This window comes from Rhinoderma darwinii (assembly GCF_050947455.1).
Source record: "Rhinoderma darwinii isolate aRhiDar2 chromosome 5 unlocalized genomic scaffold, aRhiDar2.hap1 SUPER_5_unloc_52, whole genome shotgun sequence".
In the NCBI taxonomy this organism is placed as follows: domain Eukaryota; kingdom Metazoa; phylum Chordata; class Amphibia; order Anura; family Rhinodermatidae; genus Rhinoderma; species Rhinoderma darwinii.
This window is the reverse complement of record NW_027461812.1, coordinates 695,739-711,605: the sequence shown is the minus strand read 5'-3', so window position 1 is coordinate 711,605 and position 15,867 is coordinate 695,739. Positions and strand designations below refer to the sequence as shown.

Sequence of the window (15,867 nt, the reverse complement as noted above, 5' to 3'; positions counted from 1 at the left end):
GGGTGTGTATATATATATATGGAGGAGCTGAGTGTAGTCAGGGGGTGTGTGTGTATATATATATATGGAGGAGCTGAGTAGTCAGGGGTATATATATATATATGGAGGAGCTGAGTAGTCAGGGGTGTGTATATATATATGGAGGAGCTGAGTGTAGTCAGGGGGTGTGTGTGTATATATATATATATATATGGAGGAGCTGAGTAGTCAGGGGTATATATATATATATATATATGGAGGAGCTGAGTGTAGTCAGGGGGTGTGTGTGTATATATATAAGTACATGATCCTGAGATATAATTTTCTTGCCGTCTCCACATACAGGAGCGACTCTACCACATCCGGGTTTTGCCTTTCGTTATGTGATTTCCTTGAAAGATGTCTCGAGAAAGAAAACAGTTTCGGCAAGACCCGTCTCCAGGAGGTTCCTCCGAGTCCAGCAGCTCCTCCAATCAGGAAGGTTCCTCTTCCTTGTCCAAGTCAGGACAGAGAGGCCAAAGAACTAAGATCCCGGGTCACTTCCCTTTTCCGCTCCTGCCGGTGGACTGTCAGCTTCATGTCTTCTCCTTCCTCTCTGAGGTAGAGAAGTGTACGGCGGCCCTGGTGTGCGCGGACTGGAGTAATCTCATGCGTATGCCGCGGCTCTGGAGAGTGGCCGACTTCATGAGGCTCGGGGCCGTCCTCTCGGGCATGGACGGGGTGCTGGTGTCGGTGAGGGAGTTTGAGAGGTGGAAGGAGTGGGTGCACCAGTATGCTTACCATCTAACGTCCCGAGGAGCCAGCTTGTTAGTTCTTCGTGCCAGTTTTGATTTGGGAGACCAGAGGACCAAGTGGGCCGACTTCCTCCTTCAGTTTCTGGACGGCGTCCACTGCGGAGACCTTCAGGAGTTGGAGTTGAATTGGACGTTGACGCATCTGGAGCCTCTCGATATTTATCCTCCGGGCAGCATGGCGCAGATATGTTTGGCCAAGACGGATCAGTTCAACAGCTTCCAGACTCTCTTTCAGCGTCTCACCCGTACATCCCCCAAACTGAGCCGCATGAAGCTGCCATTTGATTGGTCGGAAAATTCGGTATCGCTTCTCACACACTTCCAAAATCTAAGCACGCTGGAACTGAACTATTTCTGGGTATTTAAGAGCGTCCAACCAGAAACAATGCAACAACTGACCAGGTCCCTTCCGAAGCTGAAGACTTTGATCCTTCAGGTTCTGGTTCCTGTCAAGGACTTGGGTGTCTCCTACCCTATGGAGTCCAAGTCCTTGGAGTCTTTAGATGTGTCTCAGAGTCGTGGACTGGTGTTCAGTCACCTGGATTTGCCCTCCTTGAAAGAGCTTAAGATCAAGAAAACCATCAGGGGCATCATCCTGAATCGTAGAACCCGGGTGGCCCTTCAAACCCGATGGTCGTGTTTATACGATTTACTTAAGGTGGGCACTCCAAAACTTCAAGTTTTTAACTCGCACTCGCTGCTTCCGAACTGGCGGACACAGGCGTACCTGGAGCTCAGTGAGGTCCTTCTACAGTCCTGTTACTGCATCCAACATACGGACACGTGGCTTCTCTGAGGAGGTCCGTCCTATGGTGGACCAGAAATGTCCAGTCATTCATCTCAGGAACTCCTCCTAGGACTAAACCCAAGTCCTGATGAACAGCCTCAAGTGACATGGAAGCCCCAAGAACTTCATGAGACCCGAAGTCAAATTTAAGTAGATCAATTCTTTGGTTGAGGTTTTTTTTGACAATCTTGCCTTTTTTACTGAGCATTTCCACCCAAAACTGAAACCTCCCCGGTAAATTTTTAATTATTATTTTATTTTTTATTTTTTTCACATGTATTTGACACGTATCTCCTTCCTTACAAATCCCATCGTTGTCACTCAGGCTCCTGAGCTTGGAGGACCATTCTGCCCGGTTATTCAGGGACGCCGGAGCTTTGCTGTAAAGGCCGGGTGACCACCTCTCTGGTAGCTGTAAAGGCGGCCATAGTGTCATCGGTCTGTACAGATAGAAGAGGACAACTCAAGGATTTATTTACTGGGGACTTTTTTTTAGGTGGTGGAGATGATTTTTAGGCTTTATTTAAAAATCCAGCATCATGTGATAGAGCGTGTAGAGTTGTGGACTTGTATAACAGGCTGGTAATGAGGTCCTGGGGGGACTGAGACGCTTCGCCTGTGACCTTGAAGCTTCCAGGATCCTCATCTCTTGGTTACATAGAGCGTCAGTCAACACATTGATATGAATGGACACTGTAATGCTTCATTTCCCCTGTGGGGGCACTTCAGGGAAATTAAACACATACTGCCGTGTTTCCCCACATATCACAGCTGATCGCTGGGGGAGACTTTTGATCAGATTCTATTCATGGGACCCTTCTAACGTGTAGTGTCCAAAGCGGAGAACCCCTTTTAAAGAGAACCTCCCCATACGTGTGCAGCATGTAATGGGCCGGGCTGCACAAGCTCTGGGGCACTTCACATTTTTTTCTACCCTCCTCCGTTATTTATGTATCGGTGCCGTTATATTTGGCGCCTGATATTTAAATAACCCCCTGAACAGTCAACGGGGCGTGTACTGACAAGGGAGCGTGTTACTACGGCTGTGACTGTCCAATCAGATATGGACAGTCTTACAGCAAAAGCAAGGAGAGGGTGTGCGCGCGCACGCTCTCACTCTTCAGCTTTGAAGAGAAATCTTCTGCCGAACCGGCAAGGGGGCGTGTCTCTGCTACGGACAGTGTTAAAAGAGCTGGGTAGCGCTTACACTGTCCGTAGCAGAGAAACGCCCCCGTGTCGATTCGTCAGAAGATTGATCTTGAAAGCTGACTGGACAGTGTCACAGCCGTAGTAACACGCCCCCTTGACAGTACACGCCCGGTTGACTGTTTAGGGGGTTATTTAAATATCGCGCGGCAAATATAACGGCACCGATACATAAATAACGGAGGAGGGTAGAAAAAAAAAACCGTGAAGTGCCCCAGAGCTTGTGCAGCCCCCCCCCCTCCCCCCTATTACATGCTGCACACGTATGGGGAGGTGAAAGGTTCTCTTTAAGGAAATAAAGTATTCGACGGTTTTGGCAACTTCCATTCCTTATGATTCCCCCCAATGAAGGGGCTACACCGGATCCGTTCTGTGGACCCCCGATCACGTTTTTATGACCTTTCCTAATGATTATATATATATATGATCAAACATCCTGGCGACCGGACCCTTCACCACGTCTAGACTTGGTTTTTCGGGACGGTTTTCCTTCTCTTCCTCAGTAAATGCTGATGGACGCGGCCGGTCTCATGATTGTCGGTTTACAGATTAAATGTAAATAATGTTTTATTAAAAAATGGTGTTTTTCTTTCTTTCCAGTTCTGTACAGGGCCTTGCAAAAGTATTCACATCCCCTTCTTCTCAAGCTTGTCTGCTATCAAACTCCCTATTCATTAGGCTGGGTTCACACGAGCATGTTACGTCCGTAATGTACGGAACGTATTTCGGCCGGAAGATCCGGACCGAACACACTGCAGGGAGCCGGGCTCCTAGCATCATAGTTATATACGATGCTAGGAGTCCCTGCCTCGCTGCAGGACAACTGTCTCGTACTGTAATCATGTTTTCAGTACGGGACAGTTGTCCTGCAGAGAGGCAGGGACTCCTAGCATCGTACATAACTATGATCCTAGGAGCCCGGCTCCCTGCACTGTGTTCGGTCCGGGTCTTCCGGCCGAAATACGTTCCGTACATTACGGACGTAACATGGTCGTGTGAACCCAGCCTTACTCGCAATCGATAAATGCAGCTTGCATAAGTATTCAACCCCCTGTGACTGGTACTTGGTAGAACCTCCTCTCGCTGCATTACCGTCATGAACCTGTAGGGTGAGTTTCTAGCTTCTGTTCACACTGTTTTTTCGCCCGTTCTTCCCGGCAGAGCTTCTCTCACGGTGGTCGTCGTCCTCTCTGTTGCGTCCCTCACGTCGTCTTGCTCTGAGTGTTGAGGGACGGCCAGGTCTAGGCGTTGCGGGCGCACGTTGCGGCCTCCGTCTCATCCAGCAGCGCTCGCTGGGACATCCAAACACTTTTTTTGGCCGTTTTTCGGGCTCTTCCACATACTGGCCTGTAATTTCCTCACATTGCTCTTCATTTTCACAGATTCCCTTCACATTCCAGGACTGACGGATGGTGTACGGACCACCACACTTTATAGGGTGTGTTCACATGTGGCAGGGCGGTTAGGGCAATATTTTCATTGGCTTCCGCAGCTTGCGGGGGGGGGTGTGAATACTTACACAAGCCGCAGTTTTCATTTTAAAAATCGGACAAATAATGAATTGTGAGAAGATCCCGGACCGTCGTTTGATGTAAATACTGGGTGGAAGGATCCGTGAGAGAATTGTAATCCAGACACGCTGACGGTTTCACTCCCATCATCCATGACCCCAGGAGCTCAGAATCTAATCTCCCGATCTCCCACACTGGGGCCCGGTAACCTTTCACAACGGAGACAAACGGAAACCATTAGCAAAGTATCCGTCACCATTGAGATGAACGGTGATGCAAACGGGAGCTAAGGTTTCCGTTTGCCTTTCCGTTGAGGGGTTCCCTGAGGGAAAGCTCCGGGGAACCCCTCAACATAAACACAATGCTGATGTGAACGGGCCCTACAACTGATGCAAAAATATATCCGCTGCCGTCCGGCTCTCACAACTTGGAGGCCTCACGCCCACTTCAGTTTTTTTCGCAGGGTGATATCCTTTTTTTAACTGATCGCACCCTGACACATTCATTTTAATGGGGCCGTGCACACTTACGTTGTTTTAACGGAACCGTGCGGCCGTTCCGTCAAAAGTAGTGCAGGTCCTACTCATGTCAGTTTTTGACGGAACAGTCTCGGCCTTTGCATTGATTTGGTCCATGAAACAACGGGCTGCACGCGGAAGCCATACGTGTGTGGTCCGTGATTCACGGAACCGTCATTAGCGGCCGTTCAACGGCCCACAGAAGTGCATGAGGCTTTACTACAGAACCATCCGCTTTTACCACAATGTGCCCGTTTTATCAGTGGTGCATAGTTTGTGATAGATTAGATACATGATAGATTAGATACTTGTGTACCATGTCGGCTCTCCTTCTCTTCTCCAGACTCGGTGCCACACTGAAGTCTGACACACACGTTGTCCTATTCAGTGCAGCGCTGAGAGCCCGGCCGGCGGCTGCTGTCACTGACCTCACATCCGATCTCCCGGCAGCCTGGTGACCCTGCAAAGACGCCAAACACTCGCCCCAACTTCAGGGAATAGATAGTTTTTGGTCCCTTGACAGCTACCCAACCCACCCGCATCTCCTACCCTCCCCCCCCCCCCCCCCCCACCACGCAGGGATTGCTGTTGTTTCTGTTCATGTGGCGGGTCCAGATGTCGGCCGTTAAAAACTGCTTTCTCGTGTCCGTTTTTGACGATCGTTTTTCATCTGTTTTGTATCCGTTCCATTTTTGACGGTCGATTGTGACCCATCCGTATTTCAATGTGAATTTTAAAAACTGATGAATTTCATGTGTAGATAATGCCAGACTGCCCCCTGTATATAGTGCCACACATTCCCCCCCCCGTAGATAGTGTCACACTGCCCTCTATAGATAGTGCCACACATGCCCCCCTGTATATAGTGCCACACATGCCCCCCTGTATATAGTGCCACACATGCCCCCCTGTATATAGTGCCACACATACCCCCCTGTATATAGTGCCACACATACCCCCCTGTATATAGTGCCACACATGCCCCCCCTGTATATAGTGCCACACATGCCCCCCTGTAGATAATGCCACACATGCCCCTCTGTATATAGTGCCACACATACCCCCCTGTATATAGTGCCACACATGCCCCCCCTGTATATAGTGCCACACATGCCCCCCTGTAGATAATGCCACACATGCCCCTCTGTAGATAGTGCCACACATGCCCCTCTGTAGATAGTGCCACACATGCCCCCTGTAGATAGTGCCACACATGCCACCTGTACATAGTGCCACACATTCCCCCCTGTACATAGTGCCAAACTGCCCTCTACATATAGTGCCACACATGCCCCCCTGTAGATAATGCCACACATGCCCCCTGTATATAGTGGCACACATGCCCCCTGTAGATAATGTCACACATGCCCCCCTGTATATAGTGCCATATATGTCCCCCTGTAGATAGTGCCACACATGCCCCTCTGTAGATAGTGCCACACATGCCCCCCTGTAGATAGTGCCACACTGCCCCCTGTATATAGTGCCACACAGCCCCCTGTATATAGTGCCACACATGCCCCCCCCCCCTGTAGATAGTGCCTCCCACCGCCATTCCTTATGTGGACAGTGAGTAGAGTCCCCGGCCAGAGCGCCAGCAACACTTTGGCTAGGGATTCCCTCCAGGAGGAGTCCCTAATGTCACAGTCCACGTATGGACAGGGACATCAGGGGCTCCCTCTAGTAACGGAAGCCCCGGCCAGAGTGTCGGAAATGCTGCCGACGCTCTGACCGGGGATTCCCATCCAGAATCCCCCCAGTGACGTCAGGGGCTTCTCCTGGAGTGGTATCCCCGGCAGCAGCATTGGCAACACTGTGGCTGGTGATGCCGCTCCTAGAGGGAGCTAAAGTGACGCTAACTTCAGGGGGGCATAAGTGCCACTAAATTCCGCTCCTGCACCTTGGCCAGAGCGTCGGCAATGCTCCGACCGGGGATCCCCAAGTTGGTTGCTGCCGGAAGGTGAATGCGGCAGCACCCGGCGTTGAACTTGGGAACAATAGATTAAAAAGGATACAGCGCCGGACATGAAAACACTGCAGGTAATGTCTTTGGGTCCGGAGTCGTACGGCGGAACAACTAATGTCCCACGTGTTCTGTGGAGTGACGCTTCTCTATATGACGTGTTCTGTGGAGTGACGCTTCTCTATGTGACGTGTTCTGTGGAGTGACGCTTCTCTATCTGGCGTGTTCTGTGGAGTGACGCTTCTCTATCTGGCGTGTTCTGTGGAGTGACGCTTCTCTATGTGACGTGTTCTGTGGAGTGACGCTTCTCTATGTGACGTGTTCTGTGGAGTGACGCTTCTCTGTGACGTGTTCTGTGGAGTGACGCTTCTCTATGTGACGTGTTCTGTGGAGTGACGCTTCTCTATGTGACGTGTTCTGTGGAGTGACGCTTCTCTATGTGACGTGTTCTGTGGAGTGACGCTTCTCTATGTGACGTGTTCTGTGGAGTGATGCTTCTCTATGTGACGTGTTCTGTGGAGGGACGCTTCTCTATGTGACGTGTTCTGTGGAGTGATGCTTCTCTATGTGACGTGTTCTGTGGAGGGACGCTTCTCTATGTGACATGTTCTGTGGAGTGACGCTTCTCTATGTGACGTGTTCTGTGCAGTGACGCTTCTCTATGTGACGTGTTCTGTGGAGTGACGCTTCTCTATGTGACTTGTTCTGTGGAGCGACGCTTCTCTGTGACGTGTTCTGTGGAGCGACGCTTCTCTATGTGACGTGTTCTGTGGAGCGACGCTTCTCTATGTGACGTGTTCTGTGGAGCGACGCTTCTCTATATGACGTGTTCTGTGGAGTGACTCTTCTCTATGTGACGTGTTCTGTGGAGTGACGCTTCTCTATGTGACGTGTTCTGTGGAGCGACGCTTCTCTGTGACGTGTTCTGTGGAGCGACGCTTCTCTGTGACGTGTTCTGTGGAGGGACGCTTCTCTATGTGACGTGTTCTGTGGAGCGACGCTTTTCTATGTGACGTGTTCTGTGGAGCGACGCTTCTCTATGTGACGTGTTCTGTGGAGCGACGCTTCTCTATGTGACGTGTTCTGTGGAGCGACGCTTCTCTATGTGACGTGTTCTGTGGAGCGACGCTTCTCTATGTGACGTGTTCTGTGGAGCGACGCTTCTCTATGTGACGTGTTCTGTGGAGCGACGCTTCTCTATGTGACGTGTTCTGTGGAGCGACGCTTCTCTATGTGACGTGTTCTGTGGAGTGACGCTTCTCTATGTGACGTGTTCTGTGGAGTGACGCTTCTCTATGTGACGTGTTCTGTGGAGTGACGCTTCTCTATGTGACGTGTTCTGTGGAGTGACGCTTCTCTATGTGACGTGTTCTGTGGAGTGACGCTTCTCTATGTGGCGTGTTCTGTGGAGTGACGCTTCTCTATGTGACGTGTTCTGTGGAGCGACGCTTCTCTGTGACGTGTTCTGTGGAGCGACGCTTCTCTATGTGACGTGTTCTGTGGAGCGACGCTTCTCTATGTGACGTGTTCTGTGGAGCGACGCTTCTCTATGACGTGTTCTGTGGAGTGACGCTTCTCTATGTGACGTGTTCTGTGGAGTGACGCTTCTCTATGTGACGTGTTCTGTGGAGTGACGCTTCTCTATGTGACGTGTTCTGCGGAGTGACGCTTCTCTATGTGACGTGTTCTGTGGAGTGACGCTTCTCTATATGACGTGTTCTGTGGAGTGACGCTTCTCTATGTGACGTGTTCTGTGGAGTGACGCTTCTCTATATGACGTGTTCTGTGGAGTGACGCTTCTCTATGTGACGTGTTCTGTGGAGTGACGCTTCTCTATATGACGTGTTCTGTGGAGTGACGCTTCTCTATGTGACGTGTTCTGTGGAGTGACGCTTCTCTATGTGACGTGTTCTGTGGAGTGACGCTTCTCTATGTGACGTGTTCTGTGGAGTGACGCTTCTCTATGTGACGTGTGCTGTGGAGTGACGCTTCTCTATGACGTGTTCTGTGGAGTGACGCTTCTCTATGACGTGTTCTGTGGAGTGACGCTTCTCTATGTGACGTGTTCTGTGGCGTGACGCTTCTCTATGTGATGTGTTCTGTGGAGTGACGCTTCTCTATGTGACGTGATCTGTGGAGTGACGCTTCTCTATGTGACGTGATCTGTGGAGTGACGCTTCTCTATGTGACGTGTTCTGTGGAGTGACGCTTCTCTATGTGACGTGTTCTGTGGCGTGACGCTTCTCTATGTGACGTGTTCTGTGGAGTGACGCTTCTCTATCTGGCGTGTTCTGTGGAGTGACGCTTCTCTATGTGGCGTGTTCTGTGGAGTGACGCTTCTCTATGTGGCGTGTTCTGTGGAGTGACGCTTCTCTATGTGACGTGTTCTGTGGAGTGACGCTTCTCTGTCTGGCGTGATCTGAAAGTCCTTGTATTCCACTACGGTTTTGTGCAGTCCGGGATTAATGTGTGTTACCTTTTGCCTTCTCAGGAGGACGTGTCTTTACACAGTGTGAGGCTTTTAGCGATCGTTGGAGACTGTCAGTATGTAGGGACACAGGGGCAAGGTTAATAGTGACACCCCGCTGTAAATGCTCGCACAGAGAAGTGGTGTTCACTGTAGACGCGGCGTGGCAGGCCCGTGCTGGGAAAGGAGGGAACAGAATTTGTGGAATAGTCCAGGGCCTATGGTCTACCTAAGCGGAGGAGGGGCGTTACAGGAGCGTTACAGGGGAGTCAGGAGAGTCGCAGGGTGTCATTGTCAGATACTGGTTCTACATGAGGCCGTCTCCAATATTCCTATAGATATTGAATGGAGCAGCACCGCACATCTGGACTGCCACACCATTCAGACTCCTCCTCACTGCGGGCGTGGAGAGAGGGGGAGGGGGAGGGTGGGTTGAGGACGCCCTCCTAGTGATCCGACATTTATCACCTACAATCTGAACAAGTGATCAACTTCCATGATGGTAAAACCCCTGTAAGCGGCAAATCACGTCCCAAAACCGCACGCCTTCTACCCACGTTAGGATGTATTTATACACGCCAGTTTTGTGCAAAAGCAGTAAGACTCTGTTGACACGCAAAACCAAAGACGCCTGTAAAATACGGAGCTTTTCATGGGTGTACAGCCTTTGATTTTAAGCCGTTTTTTGATGCGTTTCTTGCGGCACTTCTTTTTACTAGTGTTTTTTTTTTTTTACGTGCCATTTTTTTCAAACGGTCACATAGAAAATAGCGCCCCGTCGGAACGAAACGCTGTTTTTTCCATTGAAATCACTGGCCAGATGTTTGGAGGTGTTCGGCTTCCGTTATTTCAGCCGTTTTTCTGGCCGTTTACGGTCCTATAAATACTCTCAGGGACCCTTCATAATGAATCTTTTGTGTGGATGTTTTTGCTGCGGCCGGACGTTACCTGGAAGTCGTGAGGAAAATCTGAAATGCGCCACAACCCGCCCCTTTTCTTTTTCGGCTTGTGTTTTTTTGGCTCAGTGGCGGTTTTTTTTCCCTAAATCGCAGCGTGGAGTCGGGTTGACTTCTTTTTTTATAGACTTCCAGTGTTTGGTTTTTTTGCCCGATCCAAAAACTTCTGAAAAAGGGTCTTTTATTTTGGTGTTTTTGTGGAATAAATCATTTTGCAATGTCAAAAACGCCACGGCTACTGTATCCACCCTGCGTCCAAACCCCTGCGCTCCCGCGGGTCATCTCCCTGCAGCGGACTGTTCCCGGCGCACACTGTACGTTAGATACACGTCTGCGGAGCTCCGATACCGTCATGTGACCGGGAGGACGTCCACGCCTCGAAGTAATGGCGCAGCAGGAAGCCGCACTCCTCCCCCAACCCTGAAAAACCACATAAAAATCTGCAAGTAAATGGTTAACATGTAAACGTATCGCTGCGCCGCCGCCGCGTGTACAGACGATTCTCCAGCATCATTATCGTTCAGGCTGAATCCTCCCCCTCCCCCGTCGGGTGGCGGCCGCCTAATCCTGTGTGCGCTCGTCTCCGAGAAGCTACAATGGAGCCCGGAGCGATGAGATCGAATGACTCAGCGTGACATTAATCCCGATGCTGAATCCTCGGCTCAGGTGCCGGAATCTGACTGGGCATCGCCAGCGTACGCCAGCACGCCACTCAGCACGAGCTTCTCCGCGCACAGCGCCAATCCGTAATATCCTCCAACCAGCTGAGAACAGACGGGCCGCCCGACAGAGAATGTCAGCGTTAACAATGAAAATTTCTGCGACTTGTATCTCCATGTCAAGAGCTCTGCTTGCTGTCAGTGAACGACAACATTATTTATAATAAACTAGATACCTCCTCCTGCTCACACAGCAGAGAGTTTGTTACTATGTATCAGTGCAGGTCAGAGCTATCAGCCTGGAGTCGGGGACAGGAGATATTTGTGCTGCTGCGGCGCTCACATTCTGTAGGACACGATACAAAGACTCTGGGACTGAGGGGTCATTTACCTTATTGACGGCACATTCCCATCAGTGACGTCACGTATCGTCCACAACCGGGACTCCAAACACCTCACACAGGGATCGGATCTCGCTGCCTCCGGGGACAACCATGAAGACGTAGCGACCCTCCATCCCTAGCAGCAGCTTTCTTCCGAGCTGTCGTGGACAGTGGCGCAGCTGAGGCGATGATGTCATCATGTTACGTGGAGGCGCACATCCTGTTATCCAGTTCTGTGACGATATGTAACACGTTTCCGGTCTTTTCCTCTGGAGGAAAGTTTCCAGACCTTAAAAATCCCCTCATCTGACGTTCTTCTCAGTGTCCCCATAATGTGAGAATGACCAGAAGGACCTCCACATCATTCTCACACGTGTTTTCCAGGATCGGGGATTCACTTAAGGGGGAAATTACCCTAATCTGAGCAGGAAAAAAAAATCCAGTTAAAGGGCTGAAATTCTTTCTGTCACCACTAGGGGGAGCTCACTGCATATAAATGTATTAGTTCCATGAGAGATGTCACCAGCCGGCTGCAGTGAGCTCCCCCTAGTGGCGGCTGCAGGATGACAGAACTTATCACCTTACACTGGATGTGGGAAAGAAAACGGGATTTGTGACTCCAGGTGTTACCTGATGTCAGCATTTTAATGAACAATTATAATTATGTACTTGAAATATTCTTATGGTCTACTATTGGCTGAATGGGAGTATTTTGAGCACATTGCCTCTGATTGGTTAACCTCAAGCCTACACCCCTTCTGAATGATAATATTGTAATTGTGTTTGGCAATAAACCCCCAGAGGAGTATGTCTGCCATTAAACCCTCTTTAAAAGAAAAGTTAATTATTATGAAGAAACTTACCTCTCCCTGTACAAGTTCCACAAACTGTAACTAGCCTTCCGAAATCCTAATAAAAGGATAAGGGACTATATGCTATATGAGCTGATGTTTCAGGTACTGACCCTATAGGGCATTTCCTTATTGAAGTTAAGGAAAAGGATTCAAGTGAAAGTCCTTTAGCCCTGAAGATAGACCTACCCTCTATAGTTTATCTGGCCAACTTCACTTAAGATAAATTGGCATTAGAAACAGGTTACAGTGATAAAAATGACTGATTAGTCTGGATGAGATACACTGCAATCCAAAATAATAGAACTAACTGTATCGCTTGTGCAAAAGCCAGGCCTCATCTGGGTACTATACCTTTCAGGCTATCAGATAAGGAGAACCCACAAGGTCTGCAATGCGTGTTATCTTTATATAATGCATCATATAATACAGGTGATAAATTATGTAAGACATTCTCTTTATTGTACCAACCTGTGGGGAGAGATGAAATCCCTCCCTTAGTAGTTGCTTACCCTGGCAACTACACCTGCTTTCTGAGGAATGGGCGAGGTAAGAAAGTTGGGAACCTTATTGAAGTGGTCTATCCCTGGAGGTTCCTTTGACTATAGAATATACATAGATGGAATAGGAGTGCCCCGAGGGGGGCCAAATGAGTTTAAGGCCCGAAATCAGATTTCATCAGGGTTCGAGTCTATACTTTTTTTGTGGTCTACGATAAATAAGAAAGTCGACTGGATTAATTATATTATTGCAATCAACAGAGACTTGTTAATTATATCAGAGATGCAATAAAGGGCATTTCAGATCAGTTGGGACCTACATCTTTAATGACATGGCAAAATAGAATTGCCCTGGATATGTTATTAACAGAAAAATGGGGTGTTTGCAAAGGGTTTGTATCTTCTGTTGTACTTTTATTCCCAATAATACAGCTCCTGATGGCAGTATTACCAAGGCATTGGAAGGACACAATTCCCTGTCCGAAGAGCTTGTGGAAAACTCTGGAATAAATGACATCTTCACTAATTGGCTTGAAGGATGGTTTGGAAAATGGAGTAACCACATATCCAGTCTATTGATTTCCTTAGCAGCAGTGGCAGCCATACTTGTAACTCGTGGGTGTTGTTGCATTTCTTGCATAATGGGACTAATTCAGAGACTCATTGACACTTCAATTACTAAGACTATGTATCAAGAGATTCAAAGTAAGAACGTATACCATGACTTGGAAACACCCCCATAACGATTGTCAAAATTCTGAAGGACTGGTGAAAACTTAAAGAAAGAGAATATGTTTTAGATATCTCATGGAACATTTCTTGATAAATTTACAACAGGGGGGAATGTTAGGAAGTTTTATTTTAAATGTATGTATCGGAAACTAAGGTTTAGAAGCTATACAAGTTTCTCCGCAAAGGTTTTTGGCTGACAAAGTGTTAGATATGCTATTAAGTGTGAGGGGGTGGGCAGCTGAATTCCTTTATAGAGAGAATTGAAGCATTCGTATAAGTTTCAAGGTCAAATAAAGAGGCAACAAAGCTGTTTAAGAACTGGTTTGAACTAGGTTCATCCCATGTATAAAAGCCGTGATACTCAAGGTAGCCGCAGACAAAAGCTGGAAGATGACTAAACCTGATGTTGTTTTGTCTTCTCGTTAACGAGAATAAAAGGCCGAAATATTTCAATTTATTTAGGTGACTCCTTGAATCTCTTTGATAAATACTGTGACAACTTGGGGACCACTTAGCTCACAGGATTGCCATCTCCTGGGTGAGATGGTTGGCACACATAGAAAGTTCACTCCATAAGGGTTTAAACCAGCCGCAGCTAGCTTTATTGTCTTCACAGTAGCAGTCAGTGGTACAACAATAAACATGCAAAATAAACCCTAGGCCGTCCAGCCTCTAACTAAAACATTCAGTGTCCCTCACTGTGTGACACTGAGCCTTGTGCCCAGCACCTCAAAATCTTCACAGTTTTACCTCACACGGTGGTGACTCTCACAGGCTAGCATGCCTATCTTCCCCAGACTGAGAGCCCTGTGTGGACTGCACACACCTGATATAAAGAGCCATCTCGGGTGGAGCCTAACTAGGCTCATCAGACAGCCCAAACACCAGCAGAGAAAACCCTCTCTGCTGTACATGCTCCCTGGTTGCTTAAAACCTGAGTTTCTGCACCGTCCAGTAGCTGCACTGCTACAGTACATAAATTCTTCTATCAAAATATTACAAGTACCATCTCCTGGACACTGATTTATCATTATCAGGAAGATTTCCACATGAAAAACTGAGAAGAAAATGCAAGATTTTCCGATCTTATCAGATAGGCCAGGTACACAAAGGGCAGTATGGGACAGTTTTAGATGCGTCTTTTTTAACCAAAGCAACTTATAGTTACAGAAAGAGTAGCAGCGTCATCTCTGTTTGACCCTGGCCATAGGGGTAGATCACACTGTGCACTGATTGTGGGCATACACAAGAGATTTGAGAGTGCTGTATGAATGCCCACAATGCTATCCGTCTCTCTTGAGTGGGAATAATTCCAGATTTTGGGCACTTTCTTGCTATCCCAGTTGTCCCCTCGCCCAATCTCACCAACAGCTGAGAGAACGGCAGAATCGTCTGTATAATAAAACTAGTAATGTCACTGAGACATTGCTAGTTTTACCTGTTGCTGCCAGCAGGAGGCAGCATCTCCATCTTGTACAATAAAGGAGACTTCAGAAGCAGTGAGCAGATAAGCGGTGGATGTGATAGGGACTATAGGTATCATGTAGGGACTGTTAGGCCAGCGTTGTACATTTATGATTTCACTGGACTTTTTATTCAAGCTTATTCGAGCTTCCCGAATGTGCAGGATGTGGGGGCTTCTCTTCTTGGCTCTGGGAGTGTCAGCTGCTTGGGCCGAACGCTGTTCTGTTCCCATTGAAGGTAAGGGCCATCGGGTCACAGTTTTTCATGGGATATTTCCATAGACCTCAATAGAAGTACAGATGTATTTTTTTTATTTATTTCTATTGCCCCAAAATATTCTGCAACGCTGTACAGAGATTGTCATCACTCACATTGGTCCAGGTCGCCAATGGGGCTCACAATCTAAATTCCAAATTAGCCTTCAGTATACCCCTGATCATGAGTGTATAAAGTACCAGAATATAAGGGTCCCCCCTGCAAGACACCCCTGGTCATGTGTGTATAAAGTACCAGGATATGAGGGTCACCCCTAAAAGACACCGCTGATCATATGTGTATAAAGTACCAGGATATGAGGGTCACCCCCCTACAAGGCTCTCCTGATCATGTGTGTATAAAGTACAAAGATATGAGGGTCACCACCTACAAAACACCCCTCATCATGTGTATAAAGTACCAGGATATGAGGGTCACCCTCTACAAGACACCCCTCATCGTGTATAAAGTACCAGGATCTGAGGGTCACCCCCTACAATGCACCCCTGATCATGTGTGTATAAAGTACCAGGATATGAGGGTCACCCCCTACAATGCACCCCTGATCATGTGTGTACAAAGTGCCAAGATATGGAGGTCACCCCCTACAAGACACCAATGATCATGTGTGTATAAAGTACCAGGATATGAGTGTCACCCCCGACAAGACACCCCTGATCATGTAAAGGATCTGCCAGGCACTACGTCTGTGGATACTCCCAGGATTAATCAATCGACACCTGAGGCCGGACCTCTTAGACTGACTCCGGCTCCCACCAATCAGGGTGGCAGGCTCAGGAGTGGGAGAGCCTATCGCGGCCTGGTCAGTCGGAGTTAGCTCC

At 48.4% G+C, this 15,867-nt stretch overlaps 1 protein-coding gene across 1 annotated transcript; it reads left to right on the top strand.

Annotated features, from left to right (window-relative positions):
• The first annotated feature begins 328 nt into the window (after positions 1-328).
• Positions 329-2,514, top strand: LOC142696299 (uncharacterized). Its single transcript, XM_075847631.1, has one exon. It carries the CDS (start codon positions 379-381, stop codon positions 1,567-1,569), a length of 1,191 nt encoding a protein of 396 aa, XP_075703746.1. The 5' UTR covers positions 329-378; the 3' UTR covers positions 1,570-2,514.
• Positions 2,515-15,867: the final 13,353 nt, after the last annotated feature.